Source organism: Caenorhabditis elegans, chromosome III, assembly GCF_000002985.6.
Source record: "Caenorhabditis elegans chromosome III".
NCBI lineage: Eukaryota > Metazoa > Nematoda > Chromadorea > Rhabditida > Rhabditidae > Caenorhabditis > Caenorhabditis elegans.
Window position 1 is genome coordinate 8,191,645 of NC_003281.10, and position 25,751 is coordinate 8,217,395.

The 25,751-nt window shown below is 34.7% G+C and overlaps 5 protein-coding genes and 6 non-coding genes across 15 annotated transcripts; 7 read left to right on the forward strand and 4 right to left on the reverse strand.

Annotated features, from left to right (window-relative positions):
- Positions 1-350: 350 nt before the first annotated feature.
- Positions 351-2,201, forward strand: C50C3.1 (zinc finger CCCH domain-containing protein). Its single transcript, NM_066387.8, has 6 exons — positions 351-401; positions 451-565; positions 610-811; positions 865-1,186; positions 1,513-1,650; positions 1,825-2,201. Exons 1-6 carry the CDS (start codon positions 354-356, stop codon positions 1,966-1,968), a joined length of 969 nt encoding a protein of 322 aa, NP_498788.3. The 5' UTR covers positions 351-353; the 3' UTR covers positions 1,969-2,201.
- Positions 2,199-9,573, reverse strand: unc-36 (Voltage-dependent calcium channel unc-36; the record flags this gene model as incomplete). 3 transcript variants are annotated; one of them, NM_001047386.6, is made up of 16 exons in its annotated part: positions 2,200-2,485; positions 2,533-2,761; positions 3,105-3,267; positions 3,316-3,430; positions 3,481-4,177; positions 4,248-4,451; positions 4,632-5,137; positions 5,304-5,537; positions 5,843-6,184; positions 6,448-6,579; positions 7,498-7,665; positions 7,793-7,887; positions 8,004-8,255; positions 8,470-8,731; positions 9,153-9,342; positions 9,391-9,562. In NM_001047386.6, 16 exons carry the CDS (start codon positions 9,459-9,461, stop codon positions 2,396-2,398), a joined length of 3,750 nt encoding a protein of 1,249 aa, NP_001040851.1. The 3 variants fall into 3 exon arrangements, with proteins under 3 accessions (NP_001431054.1, NP_001040851.1, NP_001040852.1); NM_001444091.1 differs by lacking the exon at positions 6,448-6,579 and having other exon boundaries at positions 2,199-2,485; positions 9,391-9,573; NM_001047387.4 differs by lacking the exons at positions 3,105-3,267; positions 3,316-3,430; positions 3,481-4,177; ... (9 more) ...; positions 9,153-9,342; positions 9,391-9,562 and having other exon boundaries at positions 2,396-2,485; positions 2,533-2,757.
- Positions 9,574-9,975: 402 nt separating this feature from the next.
- C50C3.15 lies at positions 9,976-10,330 on the forward strand. The gene has a single exon (NR_052497.1). It is a non-coding gene; the product is annotated as an Unclassified non-coding RNA C50C3.15 (non-coding RNA).
- Positions 10,331-11,409: 1,079 nt separating this feature from the next.
- snb-5 (Synaptobrevin-like protein 5) lies at positions 11,410-13,537 on the forward strand. Its single transcript, NM_066389.3, has 4 exons — positions 11,410-11,527; positions 11,574-11,652; positions 13,275-13,321; positions 13,369-13,537. Exons 1-4 carry the CDS (start codon positions 11,447-11,449, stop codon positions 13,468-13,470), a joined length of 309 nt encoding a protein of 102 aa, NP_498790.1. The 5' UTR covers positions 11,410-11,446; the 3' UTR covers positions 13,471-13,537.
- On the reverse strand, positions 13,480-18,231 carry C30A5.10 (uncharacterized protein). Of its 2 annotated transcripts, NM_066392.6 has the most exons (17): positions 17,688-18,224; positions 17,466-17,613; positions 17,120-17,191; positions 16,830-17,072; positions 16,634-16,749; positions 16,475-16,582; positions 16,243-16,330; positions 16,088-16,192; positions 15,858-16,021; positions 15,731-15,807; positions 15,530-15,682; positions 14,544-15,140; positions 14,228-14,442; positions 14,096-14,180; positions 13,919-14,010; positions 13,698-13,869; positions 13,480-13,628 (listed from the first exon to the last, which is right to left on the reverse strand). In NM_066392.6, the coding sequence occupies exons 1-17, from the start codon at positions 18,200-18,202 to the stop codon at positions 13,612-13,614; spliced, it is 2,967 nt and encodes a 988-aa protein (NP_498793.3). In that variant the 5' UTR covers positions 18,203-18,224; the 3' UTR covers positions 13,480-13,611. The 2 variants fall into 2 exon arrangements, with proteins under 2 accessions (NP_498793.3, NP_498794.3); NM_066393.7 differs by lacking the exons at positions 13,480-13,628; positions 13,698-13,869; positions 13,919-14,010; positions 14,096-14,180; positions 14,228-14,442 and having other exon boundaries at positions 15,858-16,192; positions 17,688-18,231.
- A 90-nt stretch (positions 18,232-18,321) lies between these two features.
- On the forward strand, positions 18,322-18,408 carry C30A5.14. Its single transcript, NR_052498.1, has one exon. It is a non-coding gene; the product is annotated as an Unclassified non-coding RNA C30A5.14 (non-coding RNA).
- A 1,595-nt stretch (positions 18,409-20,003) lies between these two features.
- C30A5.15 lies at positions 20,004-20,198 on the forward strand. The gene has a single exon (NR_052499.1). It is a non-coding gene; the product is annotated as an Unclassified non-coding RNA C30A5.15 (non-coding RNA).
- Positions 20,199-21,095: 897 nt separating this feature from the next.
- unc-86 (Transcription factor unc-86) lies at positions 21,096-24,692 on the reverse strand (the record flags this gene model as incomplete). 2 transcript variants are annotated; one of them, NM_001026020.7, is made up of 6 exons in its annotated part: positions 21,102-21,584; positions 21,629-21,739; positions 21,863-22,137; positions 22,576-22,927; positions 22,987-23,123; positions 24,599-24,692. In NM_001026020.7, the coding sequence occupies 6 exons, from the start codon at positions 24,650-24,652 to the stop codon at positions 21,440-21,442; spliced, it is 1,074 nt and encodes a 357-aa protein (NP_001021191.2). In that variant the 3' UTR covers positions 21,102-21,439. The 2 variants fall into 2 exon arrangements, with proteins under 2 accessions (NP_001309473.1, NP_001021191.2); NM_001322687.4 differs by lacking the exon at positions 24,599-24,692 and having other exon boundaries at positions 21,096-21,584; positions 22,987-23,009.
- Positions 24,343-24,486, forward strand: C30A5.13. The gene has a single exon (NR_052500.1). It is a non-coding gene; the product is annotated as an Unclassified non-coding RNA C30A5.13 (non-coding RNA).
- On the reverse strand, positions 24,343-24,486 carry C30A5.12. Its single transcript, NR_052501.1, has one exon. It is a non-coding gene; the product is annotated as an Unclassified non-coding RNA C30A5.12 (non-coding RNA).
- Positions 24,693-24,813: 121 nt separating the features above from the next.
- On the forward strand, positions 24,814-24,926 carry C30A5.11. Its single transcript, NR_052502.1, has one exon. It is a non-coding gene; the product is annotated as an Unclassified non-coding RNA C30A5.11 (non-coding RNA).
- Positions 24,927-25,751: the final 825 nt, after the last annotated feature.

Below are 25,751 nucleotides of genomic sequence, written 5' to 3' on the forward strand. Positions count from 1 at the left end.
TTTTGAAGCTAAAAATATTTTTAATTTTTTGACATATTTTTCAACTCGTTATTTTAATGTCTTCCATGTCTCTGACAAGTCTGAAATTTTAGAAGAAAAATAATGCAAGTGAGCTCCACCGCTACGCTTTACAGCCGTGTAGTCCTCTCGGAGAAAAACGAAATTTTTTTTTACGCGCAAAGTTAATTTTTATCAAAACTTTCCGTTTCAAACGCAGTTTTATTTATATTTGCAATAATAATTTATGCTATAGCATGCTATCCTGGTTTTAGCGTGACCGTATATTTTTGTTGCTGGATTTGTGTTTTTTAAGAAAGCGTTTCGATCAGTTCAACTTTTGAATTTTTTAGAAAATGTTCAAAATTCGAAAACGTTCGGTTCCGAAAGAAACATTGAAAGGGGTAAGTGTAAAATAATGTTTGCATTCTTAAATCAAAGTATTTTTTGCAGATATTACGGAAATCCCCATCGAAAACATCAAAAGTATCGCAAAAAGTTGGATTTGTTGATGATCACGGAAAACCAATTGCCGAGTACAGAGATTTTCCAGCGGATGAGGGTGATGGTAATTCGAATTCTGTGAATTTGTGAACAATTCAATTTTTTCAGAAGCATCCAGCTCCGATTCCCACTACGAGAAAAAGGCTCCACTTGTGATAAATAGAAGTGGAGATTATCAAATAAATCGAATGAAGTGGGTTGTTTATTCAGTGAAGAACGTGAAGAAACAAAATGATGAGCCGTCCGAAATGAGAATAATGGAAGAAAATCGGCTGACGGAAAATAATATATCGAGAGCACCACTGTTTGGGTAAGAGAATATACTCAAAATTATGAGGTCTGAATTCAAATAATTTTTTTCAGTACCTTTGACGCTCTGGACTCTCCCAATCTAACCACCGACGCAATTATCCGGGCTCGTACGCCTGTTCCGATCATCACTTCTGGATCATCGCCGGACATTCCTCAATGCGTCTCGCCTGTTCAGAATACATATCAGCAGATCTTTGAAAATAACACCGATACTTCGGATGAAGTTCAAGACTTTTCAATTCCACCGCCGCCTTATCCATCCTCATTCCCGGCTCCTACGACACCTCTGTTAGCCTTGATGAGCCAATTGAAACAACGTGGAATAATCTCTGGAGAACAGAATAATCAACCTTTGGATAATGTTAATCCAATGGTACTGAACAATTTTGATTATTTGATAAATAAACTGTCATTTGGAATCGAAATTGGGACGGAAACCCAATTTACAGGATACATTTTCGTAATTTCTGTTATATTTATGACGATCCATTGTTGGTTTGAGTGTAACAGGTTATAGTGTTCCAAAGAACAACAAATTAACATATGTCATAATAGTTTCGATTTATTTATAATCATTATTCTCCAAACGATTAGTTCTGCACTTCAGAGCGTCACTTTGTTTTAAGAACTTATATAATACTTCGGTGATACTTCAGTCATCGACTAAATGATTGGAATCTTGCAACATCTCTATTTCAGCCGCAACAATTCGATCGTCGCCCATCTCGTTGGACCCAAGGCAGTTGGAAAGTCGACAGAATCTGTACATACTACATAAATCGCCCGGATAAATGTACTCGAGGAGATAATTGCCGATTTAAGCACGATGATGTCGAGGTTTTTAAACTGTAGTTTTCATTCTGTGATCTAGTTCAAAATACCCTAGACAACAACAGTAACATTCACTTTTTTGAAGAAGATTACTGTATTTCAACTGTAGAAATCATTTTTGGATTTCTTTCTCAAAATGTTTTTCTAATATTATAACTTCAATAGTTAAAATATTTTCAGAGAGAACACCGTCAAAAAGAAATTCAATCCTCAAGAAATCAAAGCTGGCATCATCGTACTTCTTCACACAAATATTCATCTGAAAATTCCGATCATCGCGGTTATCGACGACATCGTTCCAGAAGCCCACATGCCAGACAATAAATCGTTCATTTTTTCTAATTTTCATCCATCTCGTCTGTTTAATTTCTATTAGTTTCCCCCGCCTCTAGCATGTAATCCGAATTTCTGTATATGTCGTTGCAAAAAAGCCCACTTTTTCAAAAAAAAACGGCCAAATTTACAGATTATAGAAATTAGAGATTCCCTCCCCACTCGAATTTTTAATACATATATAGAGTTTAACTGGTTCAAGTGATAATAAATCCATTTTATGAGGTCATGAAAGCTTTATTAGTGTGTTTCATTATTACTGTGAACAAATTCAAATAATAACCCGTGACAGCCGAAAATTGTGCAAAAAACTGAGATACACTGGAATAAGAAAACAAGAAAATAAGGAAACAAACCGATGAAATATCAAAAATCTATAAAAATCTGGGAATCACTTTTTGAAGAGGACGAAGGGCACTTAAAATATGCAAAAATGAAGGAAAACACCGAAAAGAATTTGGAAAATTGACACGATTGTGGGGCTCGTTGAGCAAGGACGGCGCTCGTTCTGAAACAATTATGATTATAAACATGTTCACTTTATAAAAAATTTACCTCAGAATCATCGTCATCAATTGAATAACAAACATCATTCGCTTTAGATTTTCTTTTTTCATTTTCTTCGCATGTTTCTTCATTTTTAACCTCTTCAAACCCGAATGGTACTTGATTTGAAATCTCCATTGAACATTCTGATTCATCGTAACAATTCTCACTGGCTTTATCCTGTGTAATCCATACCATTACAAGATTTGTTCCATCAACAAATGAGGCTTCCATTTTGCTGAAATTCATTTAATATTTTTTCATCAACTTTAAATAATTGAAACAGTGAGATAACATGTCAGTCCTCACTATTATGGAGATGCAGAAAAAATGCCGTCTGAAATCGAGATGCGGTCCCGCTCCACGGGCAAATGAAAACGCCCCGTCCATAAATGTCGGGTTTCGTTAGGTATTGTCGGCAAAGCCTAACGAGACCCAACATTTGGGGGCGGAGCGTTTTCATTTGGAGTTGGAGTACGATCGCACGTCGATTTCAAAACGTTCATATCATTTTTCCGAAGAGTATTCGCGAGTATTCTAGAAACTATGAAACGGCCCCCGAAAATTATTCAAAAACTTACACAGAACACTTAGCATTCATTTTGCACGGCCTCTCAGAACGATTACCATTAACAAGATGTGTCGTTCCAGGCCGATTCTTTCCGTCTTTATTCGAAAAATAAAATGACGATTGTTTTGGACACGGATAAACATCTGTTCCCTCATGAAAAGACGCGGTGTAGGCTGAAAATGAAAAGAATTATAAAGAAATTATAATTTTGAAATGGTCACCTTCCGTGAATTGAATATTTGGAAGCCATATTAAAAATCCGCCTGATATCTGACTTGCTAATCGAACCATAAAGTTGAAAGTTTGCATCAAGAATCGGAAAATCGGATAGAAAGGCTGAAAATGTTTTTATTTGATATTTCGCCAAATATTACTTTAAAACTTACCCTTAATCTGTTTCCAGATGTAGTGACAACCTTTTCCGCTTTACAAACCGCTTGGTTATCAGTATACGTAAGTTTTGTGTAAAACTTATTTTCAACTAACAACGCCATTGCTCGCTGAGCAATTCGATTGAGTCCTCCAAAATATTGACTAATATGTTTTCCTTTTCCAACAAGATAATCTTCATAGGAAATATCATTTTGATTACTGAAGAAGACGTAGGCATGTTCATCAAGTAGTACACACCATTTCCGATCATCAGAAGCTGGGCATCCATGTTCTGCCATTGTATCAACAACATGATCATATGCAAATTCAAATCCAGATACTCCTAACACTGCTTTATCAAGATAAATCGCTTTGAATGCTTGTCCCAACATTGTCAAATTCTCATTTAATCCATATCCAGTTAATTGAGTTTCTGATTTATACCAAATCTTTGAGTTATTTGAAACATCAAACATAATTGTATCTTTCATACGAACAGCTCGTCTATAGTACCTATCGTCTGTTGATTTACGATTTAAATCTGTGATAAAGTGATTGTATGATTCTTGAGCATGTTCAATTGAAAGTAAATGTCCAATGTGCTCAAAAATGCTCCAATATGGATCAATATAATCGTAGTCTTGAAGTGTCAAATTATAATATCGAATCATTCCAGATGGAGTAGCAAAGAATGCAAGATGAATCAAATTACTGAAATATTTGGTTTTTATAAATAATAGATCTCTCTCTCTAAACAAACTAGATAGCTACAAAAACTCACTTTTTCATGAAATTAAATTGCGTATCCCAACTATCAATCAAATTACTCGTTGCTTCCATATCTAGCAATAGCTTTTCAACTAAATTTCGACGATATTCACATAAAAGTGGAGCTTTTCCTGAATCTGACATTTGTTGAGCGTAGATTTCAAAAGCTTCTTCTTTTGACATATGGGTGTCCGTATCGTTCAGGAAACAGTAACGCCTAGAAAATTATAATACTTTCCAGATGTAAATCGTTTTATATTTGTTGCCAAAGGTTTGGTGATTTTGCAGGACTTTGAGTTTATTTAGAGAATCTCAAAACAAAATACCCACTAGTGGTAATTTTACTTTTATATATTTCCAATCAAAATTTTTGAAAAATTCGAAAAGAAAGACATGCCAGTGAGGATGTAATCTCCATCGTTTATCACCCATCCAATCCATTTTAACTCTTCCAAAATCATATTTCTTTTGCTTTTTCACAACTCGATAATCATCTCCTTTAGCAACAGCCAATCCTAATACAAAATTCGCATGATTGATACATTCTGCATAATAAGTATTTGTTTGAGGATATACTCGATCCAAAAGTTCAGTTGCATAAAGAACATCCAATTGTTGAACATCACTGTTATCACAATCAATTATCATTTTTCGAACTGCTTTTCTCAAATCATCCACACATTCTGCATAATTCGCCCCGGATTCGCAGACTAAATCCGACACGGCTTGTGATTTTTGACTCGATCGAACATTTTGATTTTGTCCAACTTCAAGTTCTAATAAATCCATATTATTGTAATTTTGTTTATGATATTTTGTAAATGGGTCAATTGGTCGAAGCTGAGGATGTGTCATTACAAAACCATTTTGATCAAGCATGAAGAAATAACTTTTTGATCCGATCTGGAAATTATATTGTACTGTGGATAACAGATATTTTTTTGAAAAAGGAAATAAAATCAATGCTTAAAACTGACGTTTAAATTTTCTAATAAAATGTTTATTCCATCTGATGTTAATATTGTGATTTTTTCAAGTACATATATCCAAACATATGACAAAAACTCACATTGGCTGGATGTGATTTCTGTGCAACTTCTGTCAATGGAATATTGACTGCAGCAACACCCATGAATGTTTCGTTAACAATAACTGGATATGAAACTGTTGTCACAAACATTCGACTTCTTGCTTCTGATTTTTGAAGACGAATTTTTCGACGAGACGCCATTTTATTCATAACTGCGAACGATTGGTTGGTGATTGGAACAGGTTCAGCAAAGATTTCTGGACGTGGCAGATACTGAAATGTGCAATTTAAGATTACAACGTAGTAGCGCCAGGAAACAGATGAACATAATAGTTTTCTAGAACTTCTAATTTTGTTCAAACGTTTCTAATTTAATATTGCAGGGACAATTCGATTTTTTGAATAGAACCTAATTTTTTCCGAAATTTGGCAGTTCACCAAAACGATGACATAAATTATTTTAAGTCATGAAAATTTTTTGGAATTGTGTTATTAGGATGTTTTTCAAATAACAATTAATTCAGATAATAAGTTAAAAATAAGACATGGCATTCATTTTTTTTTGATTAAAAACTCACCAATCTTTCTCTGTAAACTCCAGTCCACCAAGATAATTGTCCAGATTCTTTATAATGCCTTCCAACAACTCGTGACATTCTCCGAATATAATGATGAATCTTTTCATCAACATCAGCCATATTTGCAACATGAACCATATAACCTCGATTATTACATGCCATCTCTCGTACTTCATTAAAATCGATTGCTTCATCTCCAACAAGAAATGTGAAAACTCGAACTTTCTTATCAGCGTTATACATATCAAAAATCTTCTTGTAAGCATTTGGAGCTCCATCCGTAATCAACATGATTACATTTTCACACGCTCCTCGATTGTTATCACCGCCACCGTTATTGATCTGGAATTTTGTAGTTTCAAAAGGGATGGAGACTAATTTCTTTCGGGTGACTTTCAAGCAACTTCCAGATTTTGAAAATTCAAAATGAAAAACTTCCGAGGTGAATGTTTGAGTTTGAAAATCTTAGAAATTGCTTAATAGTTCACCCAGATCAACCTGATAGTCATGCTGAAAATATTTAGCTGAAAAAGGACATCACATGTACAATTTCAAATCACAAACGATACAATGCAACAAAGAAAGCGTTTACATGCAAAGCTTACAGAATCAATATATTGCTTTGTGGCAGCTAATACGTGCTCAGGAAGTTCCAAATGAAATTGATATTCGTTCGTTGCATTCGCTGACATCATTGACATTTCTTCTTTTGTGTATAGAGCATATGATCCTTTTAACTGAACAAAGAAAGCCGTGCAAAAGCAAATTATTATCACATTTAACATTGATTGGTTTGAAGACAAAAAGGAAAATGAAAACTCACTTTTCTCGGACACTTAGATTTTTAGATTTTTATATAGAAACGGTGTAAAGTTTCATTAAGAACAGCGGACAAATGTTAATTAAACAATTTTATGAACTTTCCCACTAAAGTTTTTTTACAGTTCAATTTTCAGGTGTCACGGGGTGCCTCTTTTCGCCTTATTCCGCCTCTTCACACACCTTAGCGGCGGTTTTCAACTGACAAAGATGAATAAATTCATTAGAATCTATGTAGTTTAAATACACTTATTATATAAATCTATAGAATTACATATTCAAATATCACGATAAAACCCTTCAAAAATGTGGAATTTTTGAGTAAAGTCGAGCGTTCGAACCCACAAAAATGCATATGAAACGCAATTTAAATTTTAAAAAAGTGTTTTTAAAAAAACTTTTATTATGACCACTTTCAAAATTATGAAAACTTACTTTTTCACTGTAATAAATTTTTTTAAATTTTATTGAAAATTAAAAAAAAAAGATGTTTGGTTATTCAATTAGATTAACGGTTTTCTTAAATTATTTTCTATCCAAGATTGAGTTTCAACATTTTTCATTTTGAATCAAGTTTTCAAAACAAACTCCGATTCCTTTTTCCCTTTTTCCCCAACTCTCCTGCCCACAAATAAGAACAAAAAGGATGGGACTTGTAAGACAATTAAAGCATCAAATTAGTAAGCACAGCCCGTTTTCTCTGCCGTCCCTAAAGCACACGAAGCACATTAAAAGCCAATTTGAATATGTTTTCTTGAAGAGAGAAAGAATGTTTCCTGTTTGTATTTTCTTCTAATGACATCTAAATTGATCGAAAAGAAGAATTGACAACTCACGTCAAGAAGAACACTGAAGGCTAACGGAAGTGCTTTCTCGTATTCAGCTTTTCCTTCACTTTGATATGTGTCCATTTTTCGGCGAAGTGCTTTTTTATTACGCATTGTTGCTTGTAAAAGACCATTTGTACCATTACAACCATCCAAAAGAAACGTGTTTTTTGAAAACTGAAAGAAAACAAATTAGATTCTAAAATTCGGAGTCAATCCTACTAAAACTACTTAAATTTGAAAAGTTAGAAAAACAAAATTTTGAATCATTATGTTTTTTGAATAAAGAAACGTAAGACCTTACAGTCATAATATTGAAGTAGTCATTATGAGATAATGTTTCCAAAATTGCTTCAGTTGTTTGTTTTGCTACTTCGTAACGCTGGCCGAGCATGGAACCTGAACAAGAAATATTTATATAAATGAAACAACTGAGTTTCTCAATTAGCACTAATTGGAAAAAATAATTCAAATTGAGTAAGTCAATTAGATATTCAGGTTGGTAATTAACTTACCAGACATATCCAACATAATCAAAACATTTTTTGAATTAGTCGCAGAATTGATATACCATTCGGTATTTCTACAATCAAAAAGATCCAAATGTTCATCTTGATTGTCCCAAAACCATGAAGCAGCTGGGTAATATCGCATATATCCAGCTTCAGAACAAAATAATTGAAATGCAAGATCTTTTGTTTCTTCACGATTTGTTCGATAAACTGCGTCGATGTCGGACCAATCAATTTTTCGAAGAAGATCCTCATCTGGAAAAGACAAAAATAATTATTTGAACAAAAAAAACAATTGTTTCTAAATCCAAAAAAAAAGTATATAACAAGTTTGTTTTGTATGTTTTTTTCCAGATTGAAAATTTTAGATCATGACTCTTATAATTTTTTTTTGTCTTTTTTCTAAAGTGTATTATTAGAATTGTTTGGAACTAAATTATTAGAATTAAAAATAAAAATAGAGGCTCACTTCTATCATAAAGTGGTGTTGGAATATGAACAGCCGAAGACACTGATGACGTAGGAAGAGTGTAGAAATTTGCATTTTGAGTCAAATTAAAACTTTTTGTTTCATTAACTTTCAGCCTTTTTCCCAGATGATTTGACTCATAAATAGTTGTTCCATCGTTTCCTTGTTTTGCAGACATGAATCGAATAAATGATTTTGATTGTGGATCATTTACAGTTGAATCATTTCGAACCGATCGAGCTTCCAATGAGATTTTTGCTTTCTGAAAATGTAGATTTCCTTATGTTCTTTTATTGCCAGTAGTTTCAGTGTAAATATATAATATATTTATAATGGTAAAAAAGTTTTTTTTTTGGAAAATTTCAGACAAAACTCTGTCTAACAAGCCTAGAATTCGAGATTTGCAAAAAAAAAACGGCAGTTTTGAAAAACTCAGAGCATAGTCGCATGGTTTAAAAAAAACTTATTAAAAAAAATAAATAGAATATGAAAATCTTAAATTAGAAAATAGCCATTTTTGGTTGAATTTCCATAATATAAGTGGCAAAAACTGAGTAACCTATATTTTAAAATTAATACTTTCAGAGAGTTGTCAGCTATTGAAATTCCTATATCTGACAATTTTCCAATGTCATATTTGGAATCAAGTTTTTGTTTCAAAAATTATTTAAAAAGAAACGTACATATGCGAATTGTGACCGAACTTTGAGATAATCCTCAATTCGATGTTTGCTCTTCTTCAACTCGGCTCTTGGATCAAATTGCTCTTCTTCTACCAATTTCTCATAATTTTGTTTTAATATCGTCTCATGTGATATTTTTGAAAACGTCTCTTTCATATGCTCACTTAACACTTTTGCACATTCTTTTATGCTGAAATTAAGCTTTTTGTAAATGTGAGACAAATGTGTTTTATCTTACCTCTCCTTATTAAAACTGCTTGTTGTGGAGACATAAGTGGCGAGCACGACGAGCAGATGAACCACTCGCATTCTCGTTTTACTCTTTGAAATCCGTTTTTAGACATTCATTTCTCCGTTATTATAATTCGATTATTTGGTCCAGATTTCTATACTATACTCAAAAAAGAGATCTGAAAATTAAGATTTTTTTGGTGGATTTTTTTAAAAAGAGACGAAGTTGTTTTTAATTAAAAAAAAACGATTCGAGAACGGGCCAGTTTCACCCCTCACTAACAACTACTTTGCAATTTGTGGTGATAAAACAGTGAAGATTTAGGATTCTTTCAGTTTAATTAATTTTCTATTGGGCTACCGTTTAGGCAGGTATAAGCTGCCTTACAGACAGGAAAGTTTGAATTTGTATGGTCACTTTCAGAGTTTTTTGGTAAGGAGGAATTAAAAAATCTAGAGTAAGTACGTGTATCTTCAAAAGAAACAGAGATCTCAAAATGTTTGAAAATTTAATTTTGTCTATGAATGAAAAAAGCTTTTTGCAAAACTGAATGGAAAAACATTTTGTTGATCGAAAAAATGGAACCAGATGGTGATGGAAGCCAGAAGTATATTTTAAAAAAGAACCCGAGAAAAAGAATGGGAAAAAAGTCAGAATATATACACGGTGGTCATGGATTTCTAAAACAAAATAGTCTGAAGAGAGAAAGAAAAGCACGGAAAACTACCCAACTGCAAACGGGATTCGTTACGAGAGAAAGAAGGAAGAAAAGCTTCACGTTCTCTGCGTCTTCTTCTCTCATCATACTATTTCTTCCAACCCCTGGCGCCAAATCGATGTGACGAAGGGGGGGGGGGGCTAGGAGAGAGAAGAGAAAGGGAGAAGCTGTGCGACCAGCGGAGCAAAGAAGTAATGAGCATGTACACTTTAAGCTGTATAGTGTAAGAAGTCACGAGACGCAGGAATACGGATATCTGGGATGGATTAGAGGTGAAAGATGAGCATTATGAGACAAAGACACATAGAATTAGAGATAACGAACAGGTGTACTTTCGAGAGAACATTAAGCTTATAAACGGGATGTGTGGCTAAATAGATTTGACACCAATTGAATTAGGTTCAGAAGATTCCGTTTAACAGTCATGGTTACGGTAGTTTTAATGTAATTCATCAAGGGAGTGTAAACTGGCTAAATCTGAGTGAGGTAGATATAATTTTGTGACAATTAAATCATTCTTCAGCGGAAACTTTTCTTCAGCGGAAAGTTTTGGCAACCATTCCAAGCATGTTGACTGTATAAGTAATTTCGAGAACGTCTGAAGGTTCCAACTGCTAGAATGTTGAATACGACCAATTTAAGAGCAATTGGAATGGTTTGAAAATACGCAAGTTTGTGAGTTTAGGAAGTAATTTGGTCTGATGAGCGTGATGTACACCTAGAGTCGGTAGGCAAGAGGTAAGATAGTCAATGATTTTGGAGGTAACGAAAATTAAATTGACCTGTCATAAACAAAAATCAAGGAACCGTTTCAATGCCTAGACAGATGCAAAAAGATATAAAAGGTGAAATATCAAGTATCAAAAAGTCAGCAAGCTTTTGACAGAGCCGATAGAAATAAATGAGTATGGTTTAAAAGTTGGAGAGAGCGAGAGATAAGTCGTCACTATCTTTGTTGATGAGCCACTTAAAAATGCAGTAAAGAGCACAGTTCCCGCCACATTTACTGTCATCCACGTACCGGCGCGCAACAAACAAATCGGCACTTAACAAAAAAGATTATTTGGCAAAAATATTGTAGTAGGAACAGCTCTTTGTCCAATTTTTCAAATTTCAAGATGGAGCGGGTGTTATTAGTAAATAAAATGACACAACAATTTCCAGTAAAATATTGAAGATCTAACAAAAAATTTTAACCGAAAATTTAAGTTTCAAATGCTTTAAACTTTAGCCGTGAAACTAGTGTGATTCCGAATTCTATGTACGTGGATTTTGTATTTAGCAATTCAAAAAATCCAGTTTCAAATTTAAAGCAGTTCTGGAATAACGGACACTAATTACTGCATGAATCATCAACCACCACCAGTGAGCCGTATCGGTTGGGACGATCAAAAGATTATGAGAACAAGAAGAGAACTGGATTCGGTTGGTTAATTTTTTGAAAACTGGGACAAATCATGAACATTTTCAGGTGAAGGCCATTATGAAGGAGAATGTGCAAAAAATCATGGAGAGACAGGGAAAACTTGATGATCTTGTTGAAAGAGCTCGTTAGTGTTTTTGAATTATTCGCCAGCTAGAAGTTACAGTATATTCATCCGATTGATTAGGACAAATTAATTGCGACGGAAATTATGTGTGCATTTTCTGATCAGCTTCACTACTCCTTTACGGATACGCGAATTAAAATAGGACGGCGAATAAAGAGCCTGAGACCGGGCGTCCCCGTACGCCTCGGTCAAGTGAAATGAGTACGCCACAATTGTCTAAAGCAACTATTAGGTTGGTCGAAAAGTCTTTGCAAAATTTTGATTTTTTTTTGGAAGTAGTATTTTTTCAAAGCGAACAAGATTCAATGGGTAATATATTTACCATTAATGCCTATGACTTCTTGCCAACACAACGGAAGTTGAACAGTACCCTCCGCCTAGAACTCCTGCGATTAGGAGGCAAAGAAGTCGTCCAACCCCGTTTCGACGACCTTTCGATCATGAAACTTCTGCCCGGCAAGGTGATTCTGGAGTGAGCGGAACAGATGGTAGTCAGTAGGAGCCAAGCCCGGCGAATACGATGGGTAAGATAAAATTTGGATTCCGACTGTCTGGAGCTTCTGGCGGGTCTTAAAAGTTGTATGCGGTCTTGCGTTGTCATGGAGCAGCAACAACTTTGATCCTCTAGGGCGATGTAATCGATGAGCATGGACCATCTTTTCCAATTAAATGCAGTATAGGCCAGCGTTGATTGTAGCAAAGTCTGGAAGAAGCTCTCTGGAAATGACACCCTTACTGTCCCGCCCAATTGAGAGAAGCACTTTTTTCCGTGAAGTTCTAATTTGAGGTCAGGTGTCGCGGTTTCCTCGACCGGGACCCACTCTTTTTTCCTGGTATGGCTAACATACAATACCCATTTATCATTTCCAGTAATGATATCCTTAACCCAGTCCGTTGTTCGTTTCCTAGTGAGCAGCGAAAGAGAGAGGTCACAAAACAATTTTTCTGAGAATCGGGCAAATTGTGAGGAACGAGTTGACCGAACTTTTCTACCCTTCCGGTTTCGTGGAGATGGTTGATGATGGTTTTTTGGGGATGCTTGAGAGTCGCAGAAAGTTCGCGGTTCGTTGCTCTTGGATCATCTTCCAGGGCTCTCGAAATATCCTCGTCGATATTCAAACGAGAGCGATCTTATCTTGGTTTATCATCGAGATCGTAGTTCTTTTTCGTGAACTTTTCGAACCAAAACTTCATGGTATTGTAGGTGACAGAGTTCTTGCCTAACACTGCACACATGTTACGACGAGCTTCGTTGCAATTGCAGATTTGGGGGAACTCGTACAGAAAAACCCATCGGAGGGCGTGACGTTCGGCGAGCAAATTCTCGGTCATTTTGAACAGCACCCAAAAGTTTTTTTAAATATATTAAACATGCACATTACGTACTATGCAAATAAAAAAACAGAATCAGAAAAAAATGAATTAACGCTGAGAAATGAAGAAAAGTACAAATTTTGCAAAGACTTTTCGACCAACCTAATATATCATTAGTACGACCAGGAAAACAGCTTTCCAAAGATTTTTGTCATTTCCCCCCAATTGCATATATATTTCAGTTGATTGGATTTGAAATTTAAAAAAAATTTGTTAACAATTCTTCATAATCAGAAACTAATTTTCAGAGAGGCTCGAGGAGGCATCGGATGTGTACGTCAAATGCGCCGTCAAGGTATTCAAGACTCTAAATTAATTTAGTTTTAATTTGAAAATTTTCAGATAAAACGAGAGATGAGCTGGAAGGCCAATTCTCTTCGCTACGGGATCATTGCTGTGTCAAGTGTCTCCGCATTTGCAGGACTTGCCTATTCGTTCCTATAAATCATTTCTCTATCAAAACAATTTATTGGCATTACGCTTTGTGTGTACAATAAATAATGGAATGTATGATTTAAAAAATAATTATTGGTTGGGTCGCGGAGGAAGTTGAAAGTTCATCTAGAAGTAGTTACTGCAGAGTTCTCAAGGAGTTGGAAGTTCTGAAAATATTTTGGGATCATTTAATTTTAATTATTGGTGTTTCGCATGAAAAATAAATATAAACTAACCATAGCCTTCAGTTCCATAAAGTGATGTATTTCTTCTCAAAGTATCTTCTGATCTCTTTTCAAATTGCATTGTTGACTGAGCATGAGTTGATGCTGTATGATAATTCTTCACTAATGTCATCTGATCTTGTGGGGACTGAACAACATGTTGAAGCCAATTTTCATTAGTTTTCTGAAAAGTGAAATGATCGACTGAAATCAGGGAAAAAATAGAGCATTACCTGCAATGTCCCACCACATTCCGATTCTTTTTTAGCTGAAGATTTTCCAGTATGACTCAGTAGTAGAGCCACAAAAGCAAATATAAGAATAGCTGAAAATATATTTTTTTAATGAAATTTGAAAATTCATATTTTTCTGTCTAGGCGCGCTTAGCTCGGCTTTCCTAAATTGCTTACTTGTTGCCATGACAGTATCACGGGTTTTGTAGGGGATCAATGGGAGAGATACATAGAGAGCAGTTTCAAATAAAATAGCAAGAATCTGAAATTACAAAGTTATCCAAAAATTTAGAAAACTTCAAATCCAACCGAGATCATGAGATGCTGAAGACTCTGGGAATGTTTCAGCGTTGCCAGAGCAAAAATGAAAGATAGAAGAGATAGAAGAGCAATGAGAGAACACGAGAGAAGGATCATTTCTTCAGATGAATCGCCTGGAGAACATCTCCACATGGTTCCATGAAGTGTTGATACGAACTCGGTGGCCGAATCAGAAGCAAGTAAAAGCCATTCTGTTGAAATCACTGAAACTTCAAAAATGTTAAATATCAAAAATATTCACTAAATGTTTTGTTTCTGTACTAAAGGTTCAACAATAAAAAAACAGAATATGAATAAAACTTGCCAGTTTGAATCAAAACAATGCAGAATGCGATGAGAACTGAACTACTTGATGATCCGATTGACTTCCAGATAAGGACAGTTTTCACAAATACCGGTGCAATTGTAATACTGATAGCAATTGGGAATAAAAGTTTTCGTAGTGAGCACGAAATACTGTTGGGAGGAATAATGAATGCAGGAGCACTGATTGATAAAAATGCGAGTCCAAGAAATGTTACAGCTGTCAGATTTCTATATTCACTGACTGATATCACTTTCAAATACATACACATGAGGCATGTTAATGCAGAAAGTACAGAGAATATAGTGAATATCATGATTTCCAAGTCGGTAAGAGCCTTCACAATGGACGGTAACTGTTGCTTAATTGTGCTTTTTGCGAGCTCCTTTGCACATGTTGACTTCGGGCAAGTGGATGACATAAGAAGATAGCTTCCACGTGCAGATGGTGTTGCAGTATCACTACTATCTTGATATGTAAATTGAATTGGATCAACTATTCCAAGTTCTGAGAATTGAAGACGATCTTCCACAAATTGAACTCTGTTGATTCGTAGAGAAATGTCACGAAAACCGGTGCTGTAGTTGAATGAAACAGCTGTAAATGAACGTGGTATTTTTTGATTAATGATTTTTGCACTGAAAATTAGGATTGGTCTTGATTCCGTCCGACAAAAGCGTTCTCATTACAGCTTGCCTCTAATAGCTGCCTTCTCGCTAGCTTCTCACCCAAGTTTGGTTCAAAAAACTTTGGCAAGGTTAGGCTGGGCATAAGTTAAACGCACATTCTATCCAACTCTTGCCAAAGTTTTACACAAGTTTTGCCTAATTTTTGGGCCAAGTTAACATTTTCCAGGTCAAACTTGGATAAGAAGATAGCTTTTTTAAAAAGTTTTTAAAAATTCCTTTCGGTTTTAGATCCGTTTTCTGGGAAAAGGCGTTTGGCGCGCTCTCCTGAAATGTCTAAGTTGTATATCAAAAACTTACGGATGTCACTGAGATGATGTACAAAATCAGAATCTAAAATTGACTGATGAAATCCCACAAACGGGTCATTAACACAATCAGATAAAGAAATTACAAGTGCTCCTGGACAGACACGATCTACAAATGAACGGAATGCAATTCCGATTGCATGAGCTGAAAATTTGATCTTCAATTTTTCAAGAAAAAACATTAGAACAGTACTTGCTAGTGAAATGGAGGCAACATCAACATCTGGAGCAACTTGCGAGATGTTCAATGATTGAGTTGTAGCACATTCTCTGAAATTTAGTAACAGTGGTACTGGAATTCACAAATTCTGGTGATATACCTTGAAAAACTATTCGAACCGCCCATATCTTCATTATCCACGTGGCATTTGAAAGCAGACGACCAGAATTGCTTCAACCAGAGATTCGGAAGCGATAGTTTTGGTATGTTTTCGGTTAGTTTTTTGATTTCCTCTTCATGATTAATTGGTGTTTTTGGAGTTATCTAAAACTTTTTAACTTTTATTGTATCGATTTTATTGTATCGATAAGTATCGATAATTTTTTAAACCGAAATCAAATGTTGCTCAAAAGTCGGCCAACTTTCAATGAACTTCCTTGATGTAGTCCATCGTTGATCTTGCATTGAAATAAATACAAAACGGCCGGCGATAACCTTTAAGTTTTTAGAAATAACATGTTGTGTTCAATTGGAAATCTTTTTACCATCTCCGAGCGTAGCGCTTTAGTCATCTGAATCCACGTGTCTTCTGATAAAAGAGCCACTACAATTCTAGCTTCTGATAGTAGTAATCTTAAAAAACAGGATATGAAGAGGGATGGTAAACTACGCCTTGAACAAGTCAAGAAAAAGAATCATTAAACTTTATTTTAAAACATTCAGTTTGAGTCCCATTATGGCCATAGTTTTTTCACGATTAGAAATTAATTTTCATACCTTCTAACCACCATTTCTGAAACCGTACTGCTTGCATTCTTCACATGAATCGCGACTTCTACGCATATTCCTTCTGTTAGAGCAACTTGCTGGAACTCACTTACGGATCTGAAACGCAGATAACTTTTTTCAAAAGTATGTACAAAGTAACAAACTTACTCTGAATATTTTTCATCAAAAATAATGTTAACACAAGTACTCTGGTAATGACGAAGTGCTGATATAATTGATTGAATTGGGAGAAACATTGATGGCAAAGTTCCAGATGTTTGCACCTAGAAACAACTTTTTGATAGAAATAATTGTTCTTTTCGAACGTTCTCAGTACAACTTCCTCTTTAAAAGAATAACCCACCGCCGATCTCGTTGTGAAAAATGTGTTGACAACTGGTAAATTGAGCTGTCTTATAATCTGTTCAGTATTTGGCATAAATGTTGAATCATCTCGAATAATTGCAATAAGATCACTTTTTTGAATATTTGTCCCCGATAAAAGTTCATAAAGATCAGCAACTGAACGAAGATCCGTTGAACATGAATCAACAATAATTGCTCCAATATCTACACCAATTTCTTTAAGAAGATTTGATTCGTTTATCTGTAAGTTTTTCGTGTTTTTATAAACTCATAATTTCGGTTGTTTACAGTTTTTTGTGCTTCCAAAAATGCAGCCATTCTGACAATTGCGTTCACATCGATTTCTCCGCATTCAAAGTTCTGAACTCGTTTATTAATTATTAAAGTGTAAAGAAATTCAAAATTTTAATATCTACAGAAAAGGAGGTTTCAATAAAACGTTTTGAAATTAATACTTTTATCAAACACAAATTCTGTGAAAATTGGAATTTTTGGTATCACATGTGTAAATTTATCTGCATATTTTGTGATAATTCTGAATATTGTAAAAATTTTTAGAGTGATTTAAAATGCAAACTCAAACTACCAAGATTACCAAGATTTAACCAAGATTTTAATTAAAAAAGGGAAAAACCTGTTGCCCAGAAGATTGATGAATTGGAATAATTGCAAGAATATAAAGTCGTCGAGAAGATGGAATAATCAAAACATCATTTAAAAGTCGATGAGATAACACTGATAACTGGGCGGAGTCAAAAGAAGTTGCTGATGACTTTGAGGATCTGAAAGTACTATGTATTAGAAAAATATTCAATGAGAAAACGTGTTCTAAAATATTACTTAAAATTTAACTAACTTTTGATTCAATTTCGATGGTTTTGGATTCTTCGACAACTTCATTGGAGACTTCGATGTTGTCCATAATGTTTCTGTGTTCTTTTTGACAGATTTTGTTGTAGTTTGATAAGTTGGTGGCATAGTTGTAGTTGAGGTAGTTGTTGAAGCAGTAGTAGTTGATGGAAATGTACTTGGATTCTGATAACTTTGAAATGATATTGTGCTCGCTGCTGGACTTGATGATGGATTTGTAGAAACTGGTGGATTCCATGCTACTTGAGATACTGTAGATTGTGGTTGCTGCCAAAATGCACCTGATGACGCAATGTTAGCCATTGGAAAGTCGACAAAACTATTTGGGGGATTCACAAAAATGTCAGTGTAAGGATTAATTGCAGCTTGAGCTTGACTAATCATTTGTGGATCAATTGTTGGAAGAGCATTATTGATAATTTGACGATAGTTATTTGAACGAAAATCCAATAATTCCACAGATAACACAACTAGTAGAAATAAGAATACCAATCTGATCATCCTGTTCAGGACAACAGACAAAACTTTAAGAATCAAGAAAAGAAGTGCACAACGAAATTGGAGACTATTCGGGAAAAAAGGGGATGAATTCAAAACAATGCTTAGCGGGGGAACGGAAAGGAGGAGTCGCCTGTTTGGTCACTTTTGTGTTTGCGAGGAGTCGCTGCTTCTCGTCAGATTAGGCGGGTTAACAAGCAGGTCGCCACCGGCAAAACCTTCTCAAAATTCAAAACAATGCACATGGCGACAGAGACAAGAAAAAGGTTAAAAACATAAAGAAGACAAAAAATGCTGGGAACTTGATTTAAAAAATTATAGGAGTGCTAAAATGACTAAATATCATTGTAAATCATTTCACAAAATTTTTTATTTTTTTCAAATTTTCCGTTAAAATTGGGAGCTTTTCAGTTGCACCACATAACTTTGGAAGTCGGTCAAAAAAGTAGTTTTTCAAATATTTTAATTATGCTTGAGTTTATTGTATTTAATACTTCACACAATTACAGAAAAAATTCGTATTTGACTTGTTAAAAAATGTTCTCTTCTTTTTTTTGAAAAGATAAACAATTTCTTGAATATACCGCAATACAACTACACAGAACGTCATAAAATCGAGATTAATTTTATGTTTTTTGAATTTTCTACTTCAAGGGGTCTACTCTAGTGATTCTGGAATTTTAAGGATATTTATTCAAACAAAGAAAATAGAAAATCCCAATAAAGTTTTCATATTATAAATTATCTAAATAGTTAGACTAAATGTTTCTTTTCCTGTCTGAATACAGTTTTGGACAGACGTAGGCAAATATTCAACAGTATTATTTTGTTTAAAGCTTCCAACCCACCTGGAACACCAGGGAAAATACTTTTATTCACATTTAAACTTTAATATTTTTCCGTCTAATGCGTTTATTTGTGAGAACAAATATATAAATAATACGCCTGAATCAATTAATCGACCTCCGCTCATCGACTTCATTGTTTTATTTTTTTACGGGATTGCTCTCGGAGCACCTACAACTTTTTTCTCCGCTTCATTGTTTGTTTTTTCTTCTTTTCACACAAAAGTTGTTTCTTTTTTCGGGAGCTTGCAATCTTTTTGGATTATCCTGGAACATATGTACATTTTTGAATTTTTCTATTTTTCAAATACTATGAATTCCGGTTATTATTTGTGTTGTAAAGATGAAAAGGGTGAAAGATCGGCATATTTATCACGCAATTTAAAATTTTAAAACATTTAAATTTTCAAATAAATTTGATTTTGTGCATTTCGTTGAACTAGCAAAGAAATATAATTTTAAAAAAAGTAATGCGTAACTCTACACTATGCAAGCATCAATCGCCGACTTTTGTGCCAGAACCCACAAGTAGGCGGCAGGCAGGCAGACAGGTAACTAATTTATGTTAGAAGTATAACTTAAAATTATAAAATCAACACACTTGAAACTTATAACTTTTGAAAAACAAGTAATTTATTCACATTTTTGTTCCAAAAGAACACTCTATTCGTTTCTTCTTCAATTATTAATTGGCCTATGAAAATTTCATATAATTTTTGACTCGGCCCGCTATTTTTCTCCTTTTTTCTCCCTTCTTGAATAATTCCAATTGAATGTTCAGTACTTATTTCTAAAAATTTCATTTTGAATCGTCGGAAAAAATCATTAAACCTTTTGATGAATAAAATCCTTTCGACAATTTGCTTTAACAATCCAAATCCCCCGGTAGGTAGCCGAGAGCCGAGCCCTGAAGCTTCAAATATCCGATGTATTTTGCACACCATCCTGTCTTCCTCTCTTCCTGGACCATCAAAATAGTATGTAAATTAAAGAGAGTTTAGACATACGACAGAAGGCCGAAGCACTGAAATATTCATCAACCTGTGTGAGGATGGATGCGTGTGTAGGACGAAAAAGAAGAAGAGGCTGTGTGTGTGTGAGAGCAGAAACGACGAAACGATTACGGTAGTTTGTGTTTGAACATCGTTAACTGGTGTTGGGCTTGATGTGAATGAAGAAAACGTCGTCGAAGAAGAGGAAAGAAGAGGAGAAGGACAAGAATTACAAATGAAGAGATACACCATACGATGATGGGTTCACAATGGGACAGATTGAGGTTTCCTGTTTTGATTCTAGGCTTTTATTGGTTTGGATTTGCTGAGTCGTTTTGGTAGTCATTAGAAGAAAAGAACACGTTATCACATTATCATTATTAGGTTGGAGAACAATTTTGGCCCAGAAATTTTGGCACTGAAACAATTTTGGCACTTGTCTTTGAAAAAATCATAGCAGTATGTTATGAGTTGAAAAATTTATATCCGTTTCCGTCCGATAATTATCCTGAATGGAATGGGAAAAGTGCCGAATTAAACGAAGATGCTTTGGTGTTAGTTAATACTAGACAATCTTTAACAGCTACAGTCTGTTCCCGGAGGCGCTTCTCCATCGCCTCTTTACTCGCCCTCTTCGTGCTTCGTCTTCTTTGTTGTCACAGTACTTACACGATATTAAACATTTTTATGTACATAGTTTTGTGTATTTTTCTCGTCTTTCATTCGCACTTCTCACTTTTCCGAAGCAATTTCAGTGGAAGAGGCCGCGAGGTGATGGGAGGTCTCCGAAAAGGGAGGCGGAGAATACATGAATCGCGCATCTGTAGAATGCCACTGATGACTTTCATTTAGGATTAAGCTATAAAAATTGCTAGTTTGAAAATGAAAATAATAAACCCAAAATTTTCTATTTTAAAACTAATAAATTTACTAATTTCATCGATAAAAATAATCTCATAGACGTAGACAATTGGCATCAGCTGAAAATTTGTATTTATAGAAAAGCAATTTTTCAAAGCGAATTGCTAAACCCTTATTTATGAGACCGAAAAACAAATATCTTAGTTTTTTAGAAATGAATTATATTTATTTTACGAGGCATTTCATTGATCTGGAATGATTCGATGTTTGAGAAAAAGTCATGAAAGAATGGAAAACAATACTTCAAAAATAGAGATCTTGTCGCTAAAAATGTTGAGGAACATCGAAAAGGGGAAGAGAGACATCAGAAAGCTCAAATAAAACAATTAAAAAAATAAGAAAAGCTCACTGAATATTTTCAGTGGTCGATCCTCATCATCAGAGAAGGAGAGATTATAAATTCAAAAAAAAAAAGAAATATACCCATTGTGATTAAAACTGAAACTCTAAAAATCGGGGAAAATGTGTTCACGAAAACGAAACTAATCAAAGAATCCAGGTAGCCCATTGTATGTTGTCTGACCCTGTTTCAGATTATTATTTGAATTATTTCCATTTAAAACTGGCATCACACGTGGACCCATTACTGCTGCTGCACTTCTTGCACGGAATTGGGAACGGAAATCTCTGAAATTTTATTTGATAAGTCTTGCTAAAAAATTAAATATTACCTTTTCTGTTTCTGCCGTTGATTGCAAAACCAGACGCGAACAACATTTTTCTTCAAATCCAATCGATCGGCAATTGAGGCAATTCGTTCTCCAGATGGTCTTGGTTGTTGTCTGGAAATATTTGTTTTGATTCGTTGATCTCTAAAGTATTGAGTGAAAAGCAAATTTGTTTAATTTTAACATAATTTTAGCATGTATGATTTTGAATTTATACTCTCCCCTACTCAAACTCACTTGAAAAACTGTTCTAGTTCTCTTTTCTCAGGAGCAGCAATACTAGTTCTCTTCCGTTTCTTATCAGTATTTGGCAAAATTCCATTGATATCTCCAATTGTATCTTTTTGTTTCATAGCCTCTTCAGCTTTCTCCAGCCAGGAATGTAGAATTGGTTTCAGTGCGACCATGTTGTTATGGGAAAGGGTGAGAGATTCGAAGCGGCAGATCGTGGACTGGGATAATGATCCGACACCAGGCATTTTCAGATGAGCAAGTGCTTTTCCAACGTCCGCCTGAAGTATTAAAATTAACTTTTGGACTATTTCTGGATTGCAATCACTTTTATTGGAATATATGTATAACATTCTGAAACTAAAGTTGAACTAACTTACTTTTGTTGTATTTAAAAACATAATTAAAAATGTACATACGTAGCCCTACTTGGCAATTAGTTGTTATTTCTCATCTAATTCTACCTACTTTTCAACAAACTAGCCATTTCTCCGGTGGCTTTTACTGAAATATGTAGATAAATTTAGCAGAATATAAGTTGGTGATAATTGTTTGTAAGGTGGCAGAAGCCTAAGTAGATTGAGAAGTGGCTACGTACTCCCGAACGTTTTTGTTTTTCAAAAAACCTAAAGTTTACTCATAATTAAGATAGATAGATAATTAAGATAATTAAGATAATATAAGAGTTAACACCCAGTTGTCAACCCTTTTATACTAACCTGTGTGACTCCTAATTTTATTCTTCTCTGCTTGAAATGCTCTGCAAACGTCTCCAATTGTCTCGGATCAGTGTCCATATCTGAAGTTGGCGGGGCAATTGGGTAACGAGCAAGATTATTAGAACTGGCAATGGATGTTGTTGAAAATGGATGAGTCATATTGTATTGAAATGGTGGAGGTGCTCCATATGATTGTTGCATTGCCATTACTTGTTGTAAGGGTGTCATTTGATCATCTGAGGATGTTGGCACAACTACAGATGCATCGAATGGTTCTGAAGAGCTTGGGAGTCCTTGGTAGATGTTTGTGGCGGCGGATGTGTCGTGGATTCCCGAAAAGTAGTTGCTATAGCTGAAAATAAATAGAATGAAGTCCTGAAAGATGGTCAGAGTGAAAAAAAAGAAAATTACCTGAACATATCATGTGGTCTCATAAGTGGATTTGTCAACTGCGGCACATTTTTAACATCAATATCAGCGAGGGCAACTTGTGCAGCTCTTGCATTGAGAATTGGGTCATCGAATGATCCAAATAAACTGTTGTTGAACTGAAATTCAAGAATCTTCATGAATTAGGAATAGGGGAGGTGTATCGAAGAGTGTTTTAAACATTTAACCTAAAGTGGGGGAGGAGACAATTTTAAACTCTTTTCGTACGTCAATACTTCATTCTATTTTTAATTTTCACCTGTTATCCTGAACTGAAACACAATGAATATAACACGTAACGACCTAAATGTGTAGTCAATAACTAGGGTGAAATCATTGAGAAATATTCAAATCTCGTTTCTATTTATCTTTAGTGTTTTAAATACGTTTAAAAAATCTTTTATGAATATACTGTTATTGATACTTAGTGTTTTAAATGAACGGCAAAAAATTTCTGATAGAACAATCCATGTGACTATTTCCGTGGTAGAAGCCCTCCTCTTTGAAAAATTAATGGAGGACGGAGTTAATTATTAAACAGGGGGTATTTAGAGTTCAGTCATTTAAAATGAGATTAGATAGTCAAAAAAAACTACTAGCAAACTCTAACAATTAAATAAAGTGCCTCAATATTAATTAGACTAATTAAAAAATATGATTACCATGAAATAGGGCTGCTAGAATTTTTATTTGGAAACTACTCAGAACCAGGTAAACCAGTAATGTTATGACCTACTACTATGCTAACAACTGATAATAAATTACATACAAAGTTGATATATTTTCTGGAGATTTTAAGAAAATCATCGCAAAGCTTAATTTAAAAGTGAAAATATCTTTGAAAATCAATATTCAAAATTGTAGAAATCCATTGAAACTTGACATAAAAATCAGCAAGCAGTGTTGTTCATCAGTAGTAGAAATGACATTTTCTGATTGTTTTAAAAAATCAGCGAAGTTCGAGTGTATCCCTCTTAATGTGGCTGTTTTAGAATATTTATTCATTATTGTACTGTACAAATTAAAATATGTACTTTTATAGAGGAAATAAACGTTTTCGTAAATCTAGGCCAATGAAAAAATGGTTCAGAATTTCCTTTCCAGCAAAACCATAATTTTTTTTTAAAATAATGTGATTGACGTAACGTTATCATATGATTGGATCATTCTAAAGAAAAAGCCTGGTGAAATGTAATTTGAATCAGTGAAACTGACAGTCTACATATGTCGACAATTTACAGTTAAACTAACAAAAAATGAAAAACAGAAAGACGGTTCAAAACAGTGTGAGGAGTAAGTAGATACGTGTGTGGCTCACTGTGAACGAGATGAAGGGAAAGAGAGAGTGACCTACCTAAAAATTCACTTAACTTAATATTCAATAAGGCTTGGCGGGGGACCCCTGCAAGTAGACACACATACAAAGAATGAATATTTGATAAAAACGAGCCGAGTCTCTAATCAACAATTCAATGAATAAATCCGTAACGTATGGAAAGTCAACTGGGAGACTTACTTATTCTAGAGCTCACACTAAACAGTCTAATGGGTTTAGCCATACTTATCAAATCGAACAATGAGATTTATGACTTACAGGTTGCATTTTTGAAGCGGTTGTCGTCGTCGGTACGGGTGCGGTGTTCTGCATGTCCGTGGAAAAGAGGGGGACCTTGAAGCTGGGAGGAGACAGATGTATACGGAAGGGTCGGGGGTCCCCTATGTCTTGGTCTCCACCCCTTTTAGGCAGCTCCCATTGGATGATTTTTCTGGTCCGTTGGAGGGTACTGTGGCTAGTGCACGCCCCATTTTCAGAACCTCTACTGATTTTGGAAGGGCGGAGAAGGGGGTTGAAGAGGGGGGAAGGAAAAAAGAGTTGAATTAAAAATGGAGCGGAGTGATGAAATATTAAAACCGACACAAGGAGAGGGACGGGAAAGAAGGAGCAAAAAGGCAAACGGAATCGATGTGCCTTCTCCATTCATTCAATTTCACTTTTTCATTCGTTTTCAACTTTTCGTTTTAGAAAAAAAAAAAATAATTTTAATGCATTTTCCACAGCTGGAATTCTGAATTCTGCTACTATATTTACCATCAAAACTGAAGTGGTCCATTTTGGAAATAACCAACTTCGATTACTTTTCAAGCTGGCAACTTAAAATTTAAAGTTTTCTTTTTCGTAAATTTTCAGTTTCGTAAATGTCAAACTACAGTGATTCTTTAAAAAATCGTACTGTTATTCTTAAGAAAACATTGAAAACTTAAAACATCATGTTGATAACTTGGATCCTCAACCTTGAAGTTCCTGTAAAATTTGAAATTGACTTTACAAAAATTCGCTGAATTTTCCCCTATTCTTGGCAGTTATTTTTCGAGCTGTTTTCAATACGGTTTGAAATCAGAAAGCTTGAGACTCCCCTGTTGTTAAAATCGTTTATGAGCTTCTATCTGGAGCGGCCAGCTCCACCGTGTCGCATAGCTTCATCTGAAACATAAGTAGGAAGACAAGTAGGCAAGCAGGCACGAGGCAGGCTACGATTGTTCGCTTTTTTTATCATCAAAAAACATCGTTCATGTAATGACGTTAGACGTTAGATTGTAATGACGTCACAAGTTTTACCTACAGTAATCCTTCCAATCGACATTTTATTCTATTCAGTTTTTTTTTTCCAGTAACCCACATCGAGGTTTTTGTTCTTTTTCCCTTTTATTCCATCTTTTTCTTTTTCTTTTTCTTTTTTCTTCCCATA

What these genes read in the sequence shown, in the direction of transcription:
- C50C3.1 (NM_066387.8), top strand. Translation starts at nt 354, where the DNA reads ATGTTCAAAATTCGAAAACGTTCGGTTCCGAAAGAAACATTGAAAGGG. An exon ending in CGAAAGAAACATTGAAAGGG is followed by an intron (nt 402 to 450) that starts GTAAGTGTAAAA and finishes TATTTTTTGCAG; the next exon opens with ATATTACGGAAATCCCCATC. An exon ending in TCCAGCGGATGAGGGTGATG is followed by an intron (nt 566 to 609) that starts GTAATTCGAATT and finishes CAATTTTTTCAG; the next exon opens with AAGCATCCAGCTCCGATTCC.
- C30A5.10 (NM_066392.6), bottom strand. Translation starts at nt 18,202, where the DNA reads ATGATCAGATTGGTATTCTTATTTCTACTAGTTGTGTTATCTGTGGAA. An exon ending in TTTTCACAACGAGATCGGCG is followed by an intron (nt 16,750 to 16,829) that starts GTGGGTTATTCT and finishes AGTTGTTTCTAG; the next exon opens with GTGCAAACATCTGGAACTTT. An exon ending in AATGTGGTGGGACATTGCAG is followed by an intron (nt 13,870 to 13,918) that starts GTAATGCTCTAT and finishes TTCACTTTTCAG; the next exon opens with AAAACTAATGAAAATTGGCT.
- snb-5 (NM_066389.3), top strand. Translation starts at nt 11,447, where the DNA reads ATGAATCATCAACCACCACCAGTGAGCCGTATCGGTTGGGACGATCAA. An exon ending in TGATCTTGTTGAAAGAGCTC is followed by an intron (nt 11,653 to 13,274) that starts GTTAGTGTTTTT and finishes ACTAATTTTCAG; the next exon opens with AGAGGCTCGAGGAGGCATCG. An exon ending in ACGTCAAATGCGCCGTCAAG is followed by an intron (nt 13,322 to 13,368) that starts GTATTCAAGACT and finishes GAAAATTTTCAG; the next exon opens with ATAAAACGAGAGATGAGCTG.